General features: G+C 43.3%; 1 protein-coding gene across 3 annotated transcripts in view; it reads left to right on the forward strand.

Moving 5' to 3' along the window:
• The window catches only part of rictora (RPTOR independent companion of MTOR, complex 2 a), a 238828-nt gene extending 222783 nt beyond the window's left edge, over positions 1-16045 (forward strand). For all 3 annotated transcript variants that reach the window (XM_072593117.1, XM_072593126.1, XM_072593134.1), the window contains 3 exons: positions 3525-3648; positions 12395-12533; positions 13004-16045. In XM_072593117.1, the coding sequence (XP_072449218.1) occupies positions 3525-3648; positions 12395-12533; positions 13004-13072 (332 nt within the window). In that variant the 3' untranslated portion in view covers positions 13073-16045. The remainder of the gene's footprint in view (positions 1-3524; positions 3649-12394; positions 12534-13003) is intronic.
• The last annotated feature ends 3832 nt before the right edge of the window (positions 16046-19877 follow it).

Raw genomic sequence — 19877 nt, forward strand, 5'->3', positions numbered from 1 at the left:
GATTGACACAAAGTACTTAAGTTCTTCAGCTATTTCCTTATCGCCCATCACTCGCCTTCTGGCATCAATTTGGAGTGGCCAATGTTTATTTTTGCCTCTCGTTTAATTCATAAGAAACAAAAGAAAGTTTTACTATCATTTCTAATATTACTGGCTAGCCTACCTTTATATTTGATCCTCTCCTTCCGTATTTCTCTCTTTGTTATCCCCTCTTTTTGTAGTCTTCCCTATCTTTGGATTTCCCAGTGCTCTTGGCCCCTTTATATGCTCTCTCTTTCTCACTGTTACATTTCCTGACTTCCTTTGTTAGCCATGGTTATCTAATTTTCCCCCCCCGCACCCCGGGTAATCTTCGTTTGTGGTTCCTCGACTCCACCCACACAGACTCATCTGACCCTATGACATTTAATTTCATTCTTATGTAACAAGGCAACCCTGCCCCCCCTCCCTGTCTTTTCAATAAGTTGGAAATCTTAGGATGTTTAACTGCCCGTTTTGAACCCCCTGCAACCATGTCTCTGTGATGCCCGCCACATAACAATCATTAACGATGATTTGTGCTGTTAATTCATCTACGTTATGAGTACTACAAGTGTTTAGGTAAAGTGCCTTAAAGCTAAATTTCTTATCGTACTAGAAATATTGGAAATCATAAGATGTCCTAAGTTATCCTTCTTTGCTGCATTCCTAGTCTACCTTGAGCTTAAACCCACCTGCACACATGCTCTCTTGCGCTAAAATCTGCCCTTTTCCAGTCTGGGATCCTAATCATTGACTGATTTTTATCCTTTTCCAATTTAGTTCTGAATCTTATGTTATGATCACTATTTCACGAATGCTCACCCAATCTGATGCTATCCACTTGACCAGCCTCATTTCCTGTAACTTGGTCAGAATGGATGAGTTGGACTGAAGGACCTGTTTCTGTGCTGTATGACTCTGACTTTATAACCCAGACCCCTGCCTTCCAAATCCATCCCACTATACTATTTACAGACTCAGCTCTGAGATTAGTTCCTTTTCTGCTCAGGTGAAGCCCATCTCTTCTGAATAGCTTCCTCCTTTCACAAAATGATCGCAATGTATCCAAAATCTAAATCCATCACTCCTACACCATCCCTCAAACCCCAGGTTTACTTCCCTGATCTGCCTTTGCTTAAATGATGAGGCTCGTGGGACAGGTAGTATTTCTGAGATTGCTACCCTAAGAGATTGCTCCTGTATTTCCTGAACTGATCCTGCAAGCCCTCAAAGTTGTCCCTCCCTATCTTGTTGGTTCCTAGTGAATCACTACCACTGGTTGTTCACTTCCCTTTCTAGAAGTCTATCCAGCCCATGCATTATGTTCTGAACCCTTGACCCAGGAGGTAACTGACTGTCCAAGGGCTTGCAATCTCGGCTGCAAACTAGACTGTCTAGCCCCTCGAATTGAGTCAGTCATCACTACTAGCTTACTAGTCACTGGCTTTTGGAAGAAGGCAGCGAGTGGTGGTTGATGGAAAATATTCAGCCTGGAGTCCGGTTACTGATGGTGTGTCACAAGGATCTGTTTTGGGACCACTGCTGTTTGTCATTTTTATAAATGACTTAGACAAGCATAGGTGGATGAGTTAGTAAGTTTGCAGAGGACACCAAAGTCTGTGGAGTAATGGGCAGTTTGGAAGAATGTTACAAGTTGCAGGGGGACTTGGATATACTGCAGAATTAGGCTGAGAGGTGGCAAATGGAGTTCAATGCTGCTAAATGTGAGGTGATTCATTTTGGGAAGAATAACAGAAAGGCAGAGTACTGGAAAAATTCTTTTTCACGCAGAAGGTGGTATGTGTATGGAATGAACTGCCAGACGAAGTGGTGGAGGCTGGTACAATTGCAACATTTAAGAGGCATTTGGATGGCTTTAAGAATAGGAAGGGTTCAGAGGGATATGGGCCGGGTGCTGGCAGGTGGGGCTAGATTGGGTTGGGATATCTGGTCGGCATGGACAGATTGGACCAAAGGGTCTTTTTCCGTGCTGTTCATCACTATGACTATGACTCTACTGTGAATGTGCAGAGGGATCTTGGAGACCATGTACATAGATCCCTGAAAGTTGCCACCCAAGTGGATAGTGCTGGTTAAGAAGGCATACGGTGTGTTAGGTTTCATTGGTAGAGGGATTGTGTTCCAGAGCCGTAATGTCATGCTGCATCTATACAAAATGCTAGTGCGGTCGCACTTGGAATATTGTGTACAGTTCTGGTCGCCCTATTACAGGAAGGATGTAGAAGCGTTGGAAAAGGTGCAGAGGAGATTTATCAGGATGTTGCCTGGTCTGGAGGGAAGGCCTTATGAGGAATGGCTGAGAGACTTGAATCAGTTCTCATTGGAGAACAGAAGGCTCAGAGGGGATTTGATAGGGACATACAAGATGTCCAGAGGATTAGATAGGGTCAGTGAAAGTCTTTTTCCTAGGATGATGGCGTCAGTTTGTAAGAGTGGGCATAACTACAAATTGAGGGGTGATAGATTTAAGACAGATGTCAGAGGCAGGTTCTTTACTCAGAGAGTGGTAAGGGTGTGGAATGCCCTACCTACCAGTGTAGTTAACTCAGCCACATTAGGGAGATTTAAACAATCCTTGGAAAAGCACATGGATGATGTTGGGATAGTGTAGGGGATGGGCTTAGATTAGATTAGATTCCCTACAGTGTGGAAACAGGCCCTTCGGCCCAACAAGTCCACACCGACCCTCCGAAGAGTAACCCACCCAGACCCGTTCCCCTACATTTACCCTGACTAATGCACCTAACACTACAGGCAATTCAGCATCGCCAATTCACCTAACCTACACATCTTTGGACTGTGGGAGGAAACTGGAGCACCCGGAGGAAACCCACGCAGACACAGGGAGAATGTGCAAACTCCACACAGATAGTTTCCCAAGGTGGGAATTGAACCCGGGTCCCTGGTGCTGTGAGGCAGCAGTGCTAACCACTGAGCCACTGTGCCGCCATTAGTTCACAGGTCAGCGCAACATTGAGGGCCGAAGGGTCTGTTCAGTGGTGTATTGTTCTATGTTCTTTGACACCAGATTGTTTGTTTATAAGTTATACTTTTACAATCAATGAAGGGTTAAATTTTTTTATGTGCCTATGGGCACCGCTGGCTGTTCAGCCTTTATTGCGTGTCCCTAACAACCCTTGAGAAGGTGGGGGTGAGTTGTCGCCTTGACCTGCTGCAGTCCATGTGCTGTAGGTTGATCCACAATGCCCTTATGGAGGGAATTTCAGGATTTTGAACCAAGTGAAGGAGCGGCGATATATTTCCAATTCAGGATAGTGAGTGGCTTGGAGGGGAGCTTACAGGGAGTGATGTCCCATCTATCTGCTGCTGTTGTCCTTAAGTGGTCGTGGGTTTGGAAGGTGCTGTCAAAGGAGAAATAGTGAATTTCTGCAGTGCACCTTGTGGAAAGTTAAACTAATCTGATCTGACCGTGTTATTGGTTGTTGTTTATCTTCATTGCCTTTGAATCTTGTCTCCTACAGGAGGGAAACCTGTCATTGATGACACGCCTGCCTGCCGAGTGCTTTTGAGGAAAGAAGTCTTACGATTGGTCATTAACCTGAGCAGCTCAGTGGGAACAAAAGGCCATGAAACTGGGCTCTTGACGTAAGAACTAATTTCAATAAATCATTGTAAGATATTTGTTTACATTCAATAACTGCACCTGATATTTAGGAAGCGCATGTAAGGTAATGAAACATCCCAAAGTGGAAATAGGAGCAGGAATAGGCTACTCAGCTTCACCATTCATCATAACCATGTGTGAATATCCAACTTGTTCCTGCCTTTCTCCCATATCCCTTAGCATCCAAGTGTCAAATCGAACTCCTTTTTGAAATCCTACAATGATTTGGCTTTGACTGCTTTTTATACAGTGAATTCCACAGAATCACCATGCTGGGTGAAGAGATTTCCCATTACCGTGCTAAATGGGGCAGACTTTGAACGCGTCTAGCAACTCAAGACTGGACATCCATGAGGTGCTGTGGACCATCAACCGCAGCAGAACTGTACTCCAGCACAATCTGTAATCTCATGATCTGGCATATCCCCCACTCGACCATTACCATCAAGCCTGGGGATCAACCCTGGATTGGATCAATAGAGAGTGCAGGAGGGCATGTCAGGAGCAGTACCAGGCATACCTGAAGATAAGCTGCCAACCTGGTGAAGATATTAAACAAGATTACTTGCATGCCAAACAGCATAAGCAGCAAATGATAGAGCTCAGTGATCCCATAGCTATCATGTTAGATCTAAGCTCTACAGTCTTGCCACATCCAGTAATTTAATGGTGGTGAATAATTAAACAACTCACTAGAGGAGGCGGCTCCACAAATATCCCATCATCAGTAATGGAAGACCCCAGCATATCAGGGCAAAATATGAGGCTGAAGCATTCACAGTAATCTTCAGCCAGAAGTGCCGAGTAGGTGATTCATCTCCACATCCTCCAGTGGTCCCCAGCATTACAAATACTAGTGTTCAGCCAATTTGATTCACTCCACGTGAGATCAAGAAAGAGTTGGAGACACTGGATACCGCAAAGACTAAGGACCCTGACGACATTTCACCAACAGTACTGAAGGCTTGTGCTCCAGAACTTGCTCCCCCTAGCCAAGCTGCTCCAGTATAGTTACAACCCTGGCATCTCTCTGACAATGTAGAAAATTGCCTAAGAAAATTCGGAACATAAAAAGGAGGACAAACCAGCCAATTGCTGCCCCATCAGTCTCCTCTCGATCCTCAGTAACGTGATGGAAGGGGTCAGTAACAGTGCTATCAAGCAGCACCTGCTCAGCAATAACCTGCTCAGTGACGCCCAGTTTGGGGTCCCCCAGGGTCATCAGCTCCTGACCTCATTCCAGCCTTGGGTCAAACATGGACAAAAGAGCTGAATCCCAGAGGGGAGGGGAGAGGGACAGCCCTTGGTATCAAGGTTGTATTTGACTGAGTGTGGCATCAAGGAGTCCTGGCAAAATTGGAATCAATGGGTATTGGAGGCAAACTCTCCAGTGGTTGAGTGATTCATAGAACATTCCAGCGCAATACAGGCTCTTCGGCCCTCGATGTTGTGCTGACCTATTTCATTCTCATCCATATGCCTATCCAATGACTATTTAAATGCCCTTAAACTTGGCGAGTCTACTACTGTTGCAGACAGTGCGTTCACACCCATACTACTCTGAGTAAAGAAACTACCTCTGACATCTGACCGATATCTATCACCCCTCGATTTAAAGCTGTCTCCTTGTGCTAACCATTGCAATCCAAGGAAAAAGGCTCTCACTGTCTAACCCCCTGATTATCTTACGTGTTTCAATTAAGTTGCTTCTCAACCTCCTTCTCTCTAACAAAAACAGCCTCAAATCCCTCAGCCTTTCCTGGTAAGACCTTCCCTCCCTACCAGGCAATATCCAAGTAAATCTCCTCTGAACCATTTCCAAAGCTTCTACATCCTTCCTATAATGCGGTGACCAGAACTGTACACCATACTCCAAGTGTGGCTGCTCCAGAGTTTTGTACAACTGCAGCATAATCTCATGGTTTTGAAACTCAAACCCTCTACCAATAAAAGCTAACATACCATATGCCGCCTTAACAACTCTATCGACCTGGGTGGCAACTTTCTAGGATCTATGTACCTGGACACTGAGGTGTTTTTGCTCATCTACACTACCAAGATCTTACCATTCACCCAGTATTCTACATTTCTGTTACTCCTTCCAAAGGTGCGGCCACATCTGGAGAATTGTGTGCAGTTTTGGTCGCCATACTATAGGAAGGATGTGGAGGCACTGGAACGGATGCAGAGGAGGTTTACCAGGATGTTGCCTGGTATGGTAGGAAGATCGTATGAGGAAAGGCTGAGGCACTTGGGGTTGTTTTCATTGGAGAAAAGAAGGTTTGGGGAGATTTGATAGAGGTGTACAAGATGATTAGGGGTTTTGATAGGGTTGACCATGAGAACCTTTTTCCACGTATGGACTCAGCTATTACGAGGGGGCATAGCTTTAAATTAAGGGGTGGTAGGTATAGGACAGATGTTAGGGGTAGATTCTTTACTCACGAGTCGTGAGTTCATGGAATGCCCTGCCAGTAGCAGTGGTGGACTCTCCCTCTTTATGGGCATTTAAACGGGCATTGGATAGACATATGGAGGATAGTGGGTTAGTGTAGGTTAGGTGGGCTTGGATCAGTGCAACATCGAGGGCCGAAGGGCCTGTACTGCGCTGTATTGTTCTATGTTCTATAAAGTGAATCACCTCACACTTTTCCGCACTAAACTCCATTTGCCACCTTTCAGCCCAGCTCTGCAGTTTATCTGTGTCTCTCTGTAACTTACAACGTTTTCCATCGCTATCCACAACTCGACTGAATTAGCGTTCTGGCACGCAGGATGATGGTTGTGGTTGTTGGAAGTCGGTCATCTCAGCTCCAGGACATCTCTATAGGAGTTCCTCAGGGTAGGAGCTTCAGCTGCTTCACCAATGACCGAACCCTCCATCAGAAGTGGGATGTTCGCTGGTGATTATACAATGTTCAGAACCATGTGTGTGACTCCTCAGATCCTGAAGCAGTCCATGTTCAAATGCAACAAGATCTGGACAATATCCAGGCTTAGGCTGACAAGTGGCAAGTAATACTCGTGCTATACAGATGCTAGGCAATCCCCAATAAAAGACAATGTAACCACCGCCCATTTACATTCAGGGGTTTTACCATCCAGTGAATTCCTTACGATCAACGTCCTCAGGGTTACCATTGACAGGAAACTCAACTGGGTTTGCCACATAATCACAGTGGCTACAAGAGCAGGTCAGAGGTTAGGAATACTGTGGCGAGTAAGTTATCTCCTGACTCCCCAAAGCCTGTCCACCATCTACAAGGCACAAGTCAGGAGGGTGATGGAATACACCCCACTTGCCTGGATGGGTACAGCTCCACAACACTCTAAGCTTGACATCACCCAGGACAAAGCAGCCACTTGATTGATGCCACATCCACAAACATCCACTCCCTGCACCACCGACACTCAGTCACAGCAGTATGTACAATCTACAGGATGCACTGCTGAAATTCACCAACGATCCTCAGACTGCACCTCACAAACCCACGGCCACTTCTATCTAGAAGGACAAGAACAGCAGATATATAGCAACACTGGCACCTTCAAGTTTCCCCTCTAAGCCACTCACCATCGTAACTTGGAAATAAATTGCTGTTCCTTCTCTTGCTGGGTCAAAATCCTTGAATCTCCTTCCCGAGGGTACTCTGGATCAACACACAGGAGGTGGCCTGCAGTAGTTCAAGAAGGCAGCTTACCACCACCACCACCACCACCTCAAGGGGCAACTTGGGACAGGCAACAAATGCTAGCCTAGCCAGTGACCCACAAACAATATCCCACAAATGAATAAAAAGAAATTGCATTTTTCTTTAAACTGTGACCCTGTTTCTGGGCTCTTGTCATTTGAAACATTCTTCCTCCATCTTGTCTTGCTACAATTTTATTGGTTTCAATGAATTCTTTTCCCCCCCACCAAATATTCTTCTGAACTTTAGTGAATGTAATCTGAACCAATCCATTCTCTCCTCCAGTCAGCCCTGCTATCCCAGGATTCCAGTCTGGTAAGCCTTTACTACACTCCCTCTATAGTGAGAACATATTTCCTCCAATAAGGAGACCAAAACTGCTTGCTATATTCTTGGTGTCTTACCAAGGCCCTACAGAATTGCAGCAAAACATCCCCTCCAATCCTCTCTCTATAAAGACCAACTATTTCAGTATAAATTCTGCTTTTTACCACCTTCACCATCTGCTGTACCTACATGCTTGCTGTCAGCGACTGGTGTACAAAGGCATCCAGGTCCTGTTGCAAATTTTCCCCCTGCCAATGTAGTCAACTCAGCCACATTAGGGAGATTTAGACAAGGGCCTGTTCTGCGCTGTATTGTTCTATGTTTACTAGAGTACTGCAGCAAGTCCGAGACTTGGCTGGTGGCCACGGGACACAGTGGTCTGTTGAAGTGGCAGGCTCAGGGTCATTTTTGTGGACCGAATGCAGGTGTTCTGCAAAGCATTCACCCAGCCTGTGTTTCATCTCCCCAGTGTAAATGAGCCCACGTGATGCAGTAGACTGGATTGAACGAGGTGCAGGCACATCACTGCTTCAAAGAAAGGTATATCTGGGGCCTTGGCTAGTCAGGAGGTAGGAAGTAAATAGGCAGGTGTTACACTGTATCATTGCTGTGGGGGCCATGAGGAGCTGTTGGGACCAGTGTGTCCCCAGAGAGAACGGTCCCTGCAGAATGCTGTTGACCGGGAGGGCATTATGAGGCTAGTCATGAGATGGTAGTTAATGATCCTTTGGGTGCAGAGGCTGGTGAGCTGGTATGTGAGCACCAGAGGGTCCCTCTTGATGTTGTGGAAGGGAGGGGATGAGAGTAGAAATGCGAGAGATTGGTTGAACGTGGGTAACAGCCTAGTCAATCGTAGTGGTGACTCTGCTTGATTATACTATGCATTTCTAATTGCTACGCTGTTAAATGAAAGGGTTTAGTTAGTTCAGTTGGCAAAACAGCTGATGTCAAGATGAATCAGTTCCTGCACAGGTTAAGTTTATCATGGAGGACTATTCTGAAAATCTCCCTTTACCTGAGGTGTGGTGACCGTCGGGTTAAACCACCACAAAACATCTCTCTCCAATGAAAGAACAGCCCTATGGTCAAGTAGGCTTTCTTCAAAACAGACTCAAACTTTCACACTCACCGATATTAAGCTAACTTTTGCCTCCATCTTTTAAATATTTAAAGAAGCTCTTAATCCTTTGGTTTTGTTACTTTTTATTTCTTTGCTCTAATTTTATTTTTACTCTGGTTTGTAATTGTTTTAAAAGTTAACAAAATACAATCCTCGGGCTTACAACTAATCTTTGCCATTTGTACTCTTTTTTTTTTAATTCGATACAATCCTTAACCCTAGTCAGTTTATCCCCTGCTTAGAATTCTCCTTCATATTTGCTGTGAATCATGAACTATTTCCTTAAACATTTGGCCAGTGTTCCATCAAACACCTTTACTGCTAAACTCCTTTTCTATGCCTGTGTAACTACCCTTATTTAGTTTTAGCATAGCTATTTCTGACCCAAGTTACTCACTCTGTTTGAATGTTAAATTCTATGATGTTACGATCACTGTTCCTTGCAGATCTTTTATCCTTCATTAAACCTTATTACCAGATCCAGTGTAACCTTTTCTTGGGTGGATCCACAACAATATTGTTCTAGGAAACTTCCATGAATACACTAAATTGGTTTTCCCATTGTGTATGAAGATTAAATTCACCTCTGATGAATGTTATGCATTTTTTAAATGCTGTCATTATATCCTCACTTATTCTCTGTTCCACCATATAGTTACTGTTAGAGGACCTACAGATTACTCCCATCAGTGTTGTCTTCCCCTTTTTTATTTCCTACATTCACCTGTATGGATTCTACATAGAGTCATAGAGATGTACAGCAAGGAAACAGACCCTTCGGTCCAACCCGTCCTGCCAACCAGATATCTCAACCCAATCTTGTCCCACCTGCCAGCACCTGGCCCATATCCCTCCAAACCCTACCTATTCGTATACCCACCCAAATGCCTCTTAAATGTTGCAATTGTACCAGCCTCCACCACTTCCTCTGGCAGCTCATTCCATACACGTACCACCCTTTGTGTGAAAAAGTTGCCCCTTAGGTCTCTTTTATATCTTTCCCCTCTCACCCTAAACCTATGCCCTCTAGTTCTGGTCTCCCCGACACCAGGGAAAAGACCTTGCCTATTTACCCTATCCATGCCCCTCATAATTTTGTAAACCTCTATAAGGTCACCCCTAGCCTCCGAAGCTCCAGGGAAAACAGCCCCAGCCTATTCAGCCTCTCCCTGTAGCTTCTGATAGGAAGGAGACCAGAATTGCATGCAATATTCCAACAGTGGCCTAACCAATGTCCTGTACATCTGCAACATGACCTCCCAACTCCTGTATTCCATAATCTGACCAAAGAAAGCATATCAAACACCTTCACTATCCTATCTACCTGCGACTCCACTTTCAAGGAGCTATGAACCTACACTCCATGGTCTCTTTGTTCAGCAACGCTCCCTAGGACCTTATCATTAAGTGTATAAGTCCTGCCAAGATTTGCTTTCCCAAAATGCAGCACCTCTCATTTACCTGAGTTAAACTCCATCTGCCACTTCTCAGCCCATTGGCCCATCTGGTCAAGATCCTGTTGTGATCTGAGATATCCCCCTTTGCTGTCTGCTACACCTCCAATTTTGGTGTCATCTGCAAACTGGCTAACTGTATCTCTTATGCTCTCATCCAAATCATTTATGTAAATGACAAAAAGTAGAGGACCCAGCACCGATCCTTGTGGCACTCCACTGGTCACAGGCCTCCAGTCTGAAAAACAACCCTCCACCACCACCCTCTGTCTTCTACCTTTGAGCCAGTTCTGTATCCAAATGGCTAGTTCTCCCTGTATTCCGTGAGATCTAACCTTGCTAATCAGTTTCCCATGGGGAACCTTGTCGAACGCCTTACTGAAGTCCATATAGATCGCATCTACTGCTCTGCTCTCATCAATCCTCTTTGCTTCTTCAAAAAACTAAATCAAGTTTGTGAGACATGATTTCCAACGCACAAAGCTATGTTGACTATCCCTAATCAGTCCTTGCCTTTCCAAATACATGTACGTCCTATCCCTCTGGATTCCCTCCAACATCTTGCCTACCACTGAGGTCAGGCTCACTGGTCTATAGTTCTCTGGCTTGTCCTTTCCACCCTTCTTAAACAGTGGCACCACGTTAGCCAATCTCCAGTCTTCCAGCACCTCACCTGTGACTATCGATGATCCATCTTCCGATTTAAGATCGTTTTACTATTGGATTTACTTCATCCTGTACTAATGAAGGTACCCACTACCCTTTCCTTCCTGCCAGTCTTTTCAAAAGGTCACATACTCCTAAATATTTAATTCTCAGCTTTGATCTCTTTATAACTATTTCTCTGTAATTGATCTATTTTATATTTTAGACAATGTAACAGGGCACACTGACAAACTTGGCTGTAGGTGTGCATCAGATTTTGAAAGTGACAGGTCAGGTTGAGAGCTACATTCTTTCTCACTTTTTCTGCTGTTGCAGAGACTTCCAAGCTTAGAGGGAATGTTGTTGAGAGAGTGGTTAATAATACCAACAGTATCCTTTATTAATAGGGTGAGTACAACACTACACTTTGGGACAAATATGAAAGTGTTAGAGAGGATGTAGAAATGTTTCCAGGGTTGAGGAATTTTCATCAGAGAGAAAGATAGTAGAATTTGGGACTATTAACCTTGGAGGAGGGAAGGTTTAGTGGTGGTTAGGTCAAAAGGTTCAAAATCATTGATCTGGACACAGAGAACCTGTTCCTGTTAGTGAAAATATCAAGAACCAGAGAGACACGGGCCATTTCTTTTGCAAATTACCTTCAATGGTGACGTGAAAGATTTTCCACACAATTAGTGGTTAAGATTGTGAATGTACTGCCCAACAGTCTGGTGGATGCAGGTTCAGTTGAGGCTTTCAAGATGGAATTAAAAAGGAAGAATGCAGAGTTACCAGGAGAATAGGCATTTGGGGAGGTGCGGGGGGGTGCGGGGTGCGGGGAATGGTTGTCGATGCCACTCGATGAATAGCTCTTTTAGAGAACCAGACCAGACTAGACAAGATGAGCCAAATGAATTCCTCTGTGCTTGTAACCATTCTGAAATTTGTTCACTCATTGTGGCCAGTACAGTGGTTGAAAATTCAAATGTCAACATGGTCAGCTGCTGCATTGTTCAGGCCGAAGCTACAAGCAGAACTTGGTGTGTCAGAGAGGCCTGACTTGTTTATCAAAGAAGGGCCAGTCCAACCTTTGTCTGCAGTGCCTTGAGAGTGGGTGATAGATCCTTGCCAATCACCAAGAGCAAAACTGAGCCACATATCCAGTCCTCCAGGAGAGAATGCAGGAATTCCAACCACCCCTCATTCCTGTCATTGCAATCTCACAACACCTAACAAGCATCCGTTATCACATTCTCTGATTGAAATCGTTTCAGCAGTTGCATTTTTACCACTGATGTAGGACTATATACGGATATAATGTAAACAGGATGAACACCATGGTCTAGGGATTACAAATCCCACCCCAGTGAAAAAGTGTGTTCTTTGACCTCTACAGCTTTTGTAGATGAATGGCTGCTGTTTCAAAAGTATTTGAGATTTACTTGTTCTGCTTGACTCAGATTCTGGTTTTACACTCTCTCTCCCCCAGGATAAAGGAGAAGTTTCCTCATGCGTTTGATGACATTTGTCTATACTCTGAGGTTTCCCACTTACTGGCAAACTGCACCTTCCGTCTGCCTTCCCGCAGGTTTATCCAAGAACTCTTCCAGGATGTTCAGTTCCAACCCGTAAGTTTCTGACTGCAATGATTGTTAATCAGAGAGCTCCCCCTGCTGCCCCAATGAGACATCCTATTTCTCCTTAGTAAGGGTTGGGAGGGGGTTTCACCTAAGGAGCATCTTTAGGGAGGTACATGATTGTTCTATGAGAAGGGTGATTGGGTGGGGGAAGGAGCGAGTACGTGGGGTCTCTGGTCACCTTTGTTAGAGGCATTGGTTGGTCTTGGTTCCCTACAAACTGAATCTGGGAGGACACTTTCACCAGAGCCTCCAGTAACAATCTTACTCTGTATTAGAGGTTTCTTGTCTCTTTTTTAAGGTGCAATTTTTCCTTGCCTCTGTCAATGATGTCTTTGTTTCTGAGGAACTTTCTCGAGAGATACATTCTGTCTGGTGCATGGAATCAGTCTCTCTCTCTCTCTCTCTCTCTCTCTCTCTATGCTCAATCCACGCTCTGACCATGTTTATTCTCTTGACAGCTGTACGAGGAAGCAGACACTAGTCTCTCACCGAAGCAGCTTGAAGCTGAGCCAACCCCAGCATCCTGACCACGTTTGTGCCGAAGAATTGCTGCATCACCAAACCTACAAAGTACTTCACCCAGAATTCAACAGTACCAACATCTAACTACCGCTGTGACCAGCAGGGCAGGGCAGATGTGTCAAATTGGCACTCGAATCCTGTCCCTTGCATGTTCTTATTTATTTCCCTTCCCTCTGTCTTGGATGTGAAGGTATCCCTAACACTACAGGAGAAGTGATGCAGACTGGGAGACAGTATGTGAGACTTGTGGTTGGATCTCTCCCTGTCCCGTGGCTGTTGGCATGATTGCACAGATACACACGCTTTTCCCTAACCTGGGCCAGTCTCCATCCACCAGCATTGCCCCAGTTTCTTTCAATCACTGGGCCAGATGTGCTCAATCCCACCCATCACCCCTGCTGTCAGTAGATAGGCGTGTCAATTTTATATGTTTTAAATGTAGTCAGCTTGTATGAATGACCACTCTGTAATCTACTTAAATTGCATTGGCAACATGGGTTCAGGTGGAATGGAATCAGGCTGCAGTGCCCATGATATGCACTCCTGGAGAACCTGAACTCTCGGCAGGAAAAGTATTCTATGGCATGGTGCTGTGGGCTCCTGCACACAGGCAGGTTTGCATTTAATGGTAAGTCACACTTGCAGTAACTAATTTAATGCCTTTATATCATGGGTATATTGGAAATGCAGTTTAATGCAGCCAGGAAATATTCTCTCTATCCACTCGTCTATTAGAGCAATAGGAAACAGCAGTTTTGTGTGTGATCTCCTGCTCCTAGACCCTAGGCTGCTCTCCCCTGCTCCTGGACACAAAGGTAAATGCAAAATTCTCCATCTGCTTCTGGATTTGTGTACATGGGCAGTGCCCCCTATCTGGCCCAATTGATATGGTTCATTCAGGGTTAAATCCTGTCATCTTAGCACTTTGGCTAAAATAGCATAAAGTCTCCATTGGATACCCTACTAGGAAAGATTGCACAAGAACTTTCAGAAACACCATTTCAGGAGAAGCAAAGTCTGATTATTTTTATGGCCCTTTGAGACAAATAGCAATGTGAGAGTGGGGTTCATACTCCATTTCAATATTAGACTGTAAACTTTGGCCTTTCAGCACTCGTCTGAGGGGCTTGGTGTGGGGTTGGTGTCAACAAGTAGCAATGAAATATTCTAACACTACAGGAACAGGGTCCTGTGAGCCCTGATTGTACTGCAGAGCGTCAGCTGTGACAGTATGAGAAGAACAAGATGAAGCACTGGGATTTCCATTGAACCTATTTGTTATGAAGCTCAATCAGCATTGGTCTCCTGGCTTCAGGAGCAAAGGTCTCAACCAAATATTTTGTCTCATCATTCTGATTTTGACGTGCCATGCATGTGCACGCAATTTCTCACCATTTTACGGATTGTGAGTTACACTAATATATGAAATGTTCAAGATGTTTTTGTACATGTAACCATAAACACCAATGATTAGCTGTCTGAGACAGAAAGAAAATGGCTGGTTTTCCCTCATCCTATCCAGTACTCCTTCAATGAATGTCGGTTCCTATGGCTTTTGAAGAGTGTGGGAGTGTCTGCAGTTAGATACCTGTCACAGGGCCCTCTTGGAGACTGGAACAGTATTTGCCTTCGCTCTCAGTTATAACTTTAGCTCTTTGTATTGGATCATTTGGTCAGACTTTGAGAGGCATTGTATGACCTCTGATTGCATATAAGTTCTGAATTGGGGTTAGAATTGCTGGGTGAGCCATTCTCCAGACTGGAAGAGTGTATGATTTGCTGGACAGGAAACTGGTGGGTGTTTTCATTTCCAGCGCAGTTATTTAATTCTAGTAAAGTGGAAGGAGAAAAAAAAAAGGATGGGTCCAGAATAAGGTGCTATTACAATAAATATTCATCTCTCCAGGAACTGATAACCAAGGAGAAAGGAATATGATGCATTCAATAGTCTAAACACGAGGATGGCTTTGCTATGGCCTCACAGGTACTCTGTCTTCCACTTGGTTATTCCAACTATGCCTCTGCCTCTGCCTCGAATACCAAACTCTTACCCATCAATTAACAGACTGCAGTATCTCTCTTTCTCTCCCCACCCCTCTCAACCCGCATTGCACTAGAAAGAACACTAACTTCACATTGACCAGTTAAATCAGTCAGCAACAGTAAGCATATCCTGAACACCTGATTTTCAAAGTTCTTATAGGTTAATAATTCACTGTTTCGTGATGTGTTATTTTGGATCCCCATCTAGCCCAAAGTTGACTGGTAAATGTTGAATGTCAGGATTATGCAGATATCCCAAGAACCCTGTGTCTTGTCATTCCCATGGTCTGTGTACACGTCTATCCTTCCTGCTCGGTCTTGTTGACTTTTGTGTTTTGTCTTTCTTGTGGTCAACTGGTCATTTTGTTTGTCTTTGATCTCTTACAATTGCATGTGCTCAAAACCACAAGAATTTTAGGAATGAGGAGGTTGCAGGGAATGAATGGCCTTTAGTTGTGAGAGAGGGGTGGCTGAGATTTCTTGATCAAGTGATCAAAGTTTTGATATTTTACATATCTGTTTAGAAGGGATAGAATAAACAGAGAATAACCCCTGTGAGAAGGAGAGAGCATAGAATATGGACGTTGCAGCCACCATTGTGGATGTGTTTGATCTTATTTCTTTGTGATAAGCTGCTACATTATTGGGATGTTCTAGTGTTCGTAGGTCACTGAACATGAAACCTGATTTATATTGTATACCTGTAACATAGTCTGATTAAAAATGAGAAAAGAAATTATTTATATATTTTCCATAAAAGAATATTTCATGGAGCTGTGTATAATTTAAATAAGGTAAAACAGAGAAGAGCACCTGTCGAGTAATGTTTTTGTGTTGCCACCTTGTGGTTTCTTTGTATAGTGTGTACAGTCTGTTTTGGGCATTTACCCTTCTGAACATAAAAAATTATCAAAGGGATGCATTGCTAATTAACAATAAAAGCAAAAGTATCCAGATGTGATGTGCTGTCATTCTTCCCCACATACAACTTGTACTTATGTATTTATGATAGTAGAAGGTGCATCAAAATGTGCTGGAAATGCATGTTAGCTTTTAGTGATTTATACACAAGGAGTCCCCAATCCTGTGTTGTAGCTGTCTACAGCTCCTCTACATGTAAGTAATATTCACCTCCTCTTAGTATCTGTTGCCAGATAGGGTAGATTAAATTTTTCATCCCCTGGCTAATCAAAAGTCAATCTCAGCTCTACATTCCTGCATATTCGTGATAAAAATCAGTTCAGCTGTTTCATTGACTGACTGGCAAACCGGCTCAATTGTCATGATTTGGAGATGTCGGTGTTGGACTGGGGTGTAAAAAGTTAAAAATCACAACACCAGGTTATAGTCCAAATGATTTATTTGAAAGCACTACCTTCCAGATTGCTGCTCCTTTATCAGGTGGCATAGAGTAAAAGATCGTAAAACAGAATTTATAGTAAAAGTCTAGAAACTTGATGTCTGTGTCAACGTGTGATCTTTTTTGGAGATCCTTTCCACTTTAAGACAGCAGTTAATGGTATCAATGATTCGGAGTTGCTGAGTTGGACTGGAGTGTATCAAGTTTAAAAATCACAAAATCATCAGGTTATAATCCAGCAGATTTAGTTAGAAGCACTCAAGGGCTGAGTGATGCTCTTCCTTGTTTGCATATTCTATTAGTTAACCAATCCCCTATCCATGTTCATACTCTAGTAGAGTCTGTGATGTTACTGGTAGTCTAATGTGCCTAATTAAATGATATTTCCAAATGTTATGCTTTATAATAGATCAGGATTTTCCCAATTTAGAATAACTGGTTTATAGCTAGTTTTGTTTAAAAAGGGGAGATTTTAAAAAGTATCCCATTAAAAATTGCTAATGCTCTGGGACTTTCCCCAATCTAAGACCAGGAGGTTAGTACCAGTACATCCACTACCCCTCTCACTATTTCCTTGAAGGTCCTAGGACCCAGCCCATCAGCACTAGAGGCTTGATTAGCATCTCTCATTATTATTTATTTCTTCTCCTAAATGATTATTCATAATTTTTTGGAATACTATAAAAGTGTCTTTATTGAAGACAGACTAGCCAGTATCCTGCTGCAGTCAATGCATATTGTCTCTATTATCAGAAACATTTAACTTTTTATTAGGAAAGCAGTGGTTCTGGCACAAACTCTTGGGAACCATCACTGGTTATATTTCAGACTGGAAGAGGGCAGCTATCAAGACTTGCACAAATTCCCCAAGTGCAGCTCACTGGTGCCCTTCAATCAGACACTATATAAATGTGCAACTAGATACTGAATTCCATTTAAAATATAAGGAGAGTCAGCCTTTCAGCTTCCTTGACCATTCTTTAAGGATATTTCTGAACTTCTACATCAACCATACCTTCCACATCATTTAGTCCCCCAAAATCAATGTTTCTAACCTAGACAATCTCAACAAATGTGGTTACAGACTTCCAACAATTCACAACCTGCAGTGAAATCATTTTCAATCAGTCTTGTATGAGAGCCAATTATTCTGAAACCACAGCACAGATTCAGCAGCCAAGGTAAACCATCTTAAAAACAGCAAATGGTGTAAATCAGAAGTAAAAATAGAAATTGTTGGAAAAGCTCAACTGGGTACAGCATCTGCAGAGAGAAATCAATGTTTTGGTTTCAGTGTTCCCTCAGAACTGATGGTAGCTATGAAATGTCAGTTTGTATTCAGGAGTAAACAGTAGTTTGCAATATTCTCCAGCCTTTTGCAATGAAAGCTAAGACTCAAAATTGCTTGTTTTTGACTATGTTAACTATCATTTAAGTATGGATCCCTAAATCCTTCAGAACACCAACAGAGCTTTAAATGAAAGTTTTCCTTTCCACTCTTCTCAACTGGAAAAATAAGTTTGTTCAACTACTTTGGAACATAATCCCATTATTCATGCTTGTAATAAGTTATTTGGAGAGTCAACTTCTACTGACAGCAAAGTTGGGACAGTTATGCCTTGATCATCAATTTGCAACAGCTTTCCTCTGCTAAACTCAACTTCCAACAAATAAGACTGGACATACACTTTAGTGCAGAATCTAAGGAAATGCAGCCACGCAGCAAAAGATGATCATGCACTCTCACTGCTCTGCATCTTCTAATGTCAGTCTGCACACAGCCTCTAATCAGCAATCCACCACTTTGGTAGTCATTGTCAATGTACATGGAATAATGTATCAGTGTAAAAGTTAAAGAGGACACTACAGCTACCCTGGGAGGGTTGCTTCTTTGGCTAAAACACACATTTGCATTATGCAAAAAGCTACTTTGTCATTTGTACTATTTCTTCCTTCCATATTGAAATAAAGTCACCAAATCTACAAGCGTCCACTCCCTCATCTACTAACACTTATCTACAAGATGCACTGTGGAAATTCACCGAAGATCCTTAGCACCTGCCAAACCCACAACTATTTTTATCTAGAAGGACAGAGTAGCCTACAGTACCCAGGACCCAAGTTCGATTCTGGCCACCGACAACAATGTGTGGAATTTGCACATTCTCTGTGACTCTAGATGCTCTGGTTTCCTCCTATGGTCCAACGATGCCCAGGTTAGGGTGGCTTGGCCACAGGAAATCACGCAGTGTTCAGGGATGTGCAGAAAGTGGATTAGCCATGGGAAATGCAGGGAGATGGATGAAGAGGATCTGGATGTGATGCTCTCCAGAGAATCAGTATGGACATGTTAAGCTGAATGGCCTGTTTCCAGACTATAGGGATTCTGTGATAAGGGCAGCAGAACACTTCCCCATGAAAAAGCTTCCCTCTAAATCACGCACCTGACTTGGAAATAGAATCACCATTCTGTCAGTGTTATGGCTCAAAATCCTGAATTCCTTCTCTAAGGACAGCGTGGGACAGGTAATAAATGCTGGCCTAGCCACAAGTGAATAAATTTTAAAAACTGCAGTCTGTACATGTAAATGTAAAATGCTTACATTATAAAGGAATAACTTTTCTAACAATATGTTCTTAAAATTTCCAACAGACTCAATGCAGACAATGGAATACATACTGTTGAACATAGATATTTTAATAGATAAAATGTCAATAATTAGAATTTATTATGAAACATGCCTCAGTAAATGCAGAAATTTCCTGATTTTCAGCCCAAGTCAAGTGGAGTGCAATTCAGAGTACCATGGGTGCACACGGTCAAATAGCTTGGTGCTATTTTAGTAACAGGACCAACAAGTCAAAAATAGCCTCCGGCTGCAAAATTGCAGAAATAATCTAGAACCAAGGCAATAGCTGCAGGATCAGAGTACTGAGAAAGTTATTCCCTTTACTAGAGCCAAGATTTGCGATGGTGGCTAAACCACTGCCTTCACAAGGAATTTTGCACTCTGGCAATTTTGTTCAACCACTGAATACACCCAGGGCAGGTGGAATGCAGTGTCGGTGTCACATTGACCGCCTTGCATTGCTTTCATGCAAGGGTCAGACGGTGTCTGCATAATTTCAAGTCATCCTCATTCCGAAAGTAGGGCCATCGACTTCCATGGGATTGGTCCATGTTATTGGGAAAAGTGCTGATGTGGTTTGTCACTGTATTCTGCATAATGACTAACCATGAAACTTTCCCACTCTTCCCTCTGGCCCTCCAGTGTACTGGAAGGATATGCAGGATGACAATGAATTGGTTTGGCCACAAATGTACTTCCCATGGTCCCAGTGCTAGCATAGGACACAAACACAGAGCTTCCAGTCTGGAGGTAGGGTCGTTTCCACAGGTCTCTCAA

This window comes from Chiloscyllium punctatum, chromosome 2 (genome assembly GCF_047496795.1).
Source record: "Chiloscyllium punctatum isolate Juve2018m chromosome 2, sChiPun1.3, whole genome shotgun sequence".
NCBI lineage: Eukaryota > Metazoa > Chordata > Chondrichthyes > Orectolobiformes > Hemiscylliidae > Chiloscyllium > Chiloscyllium punctatum.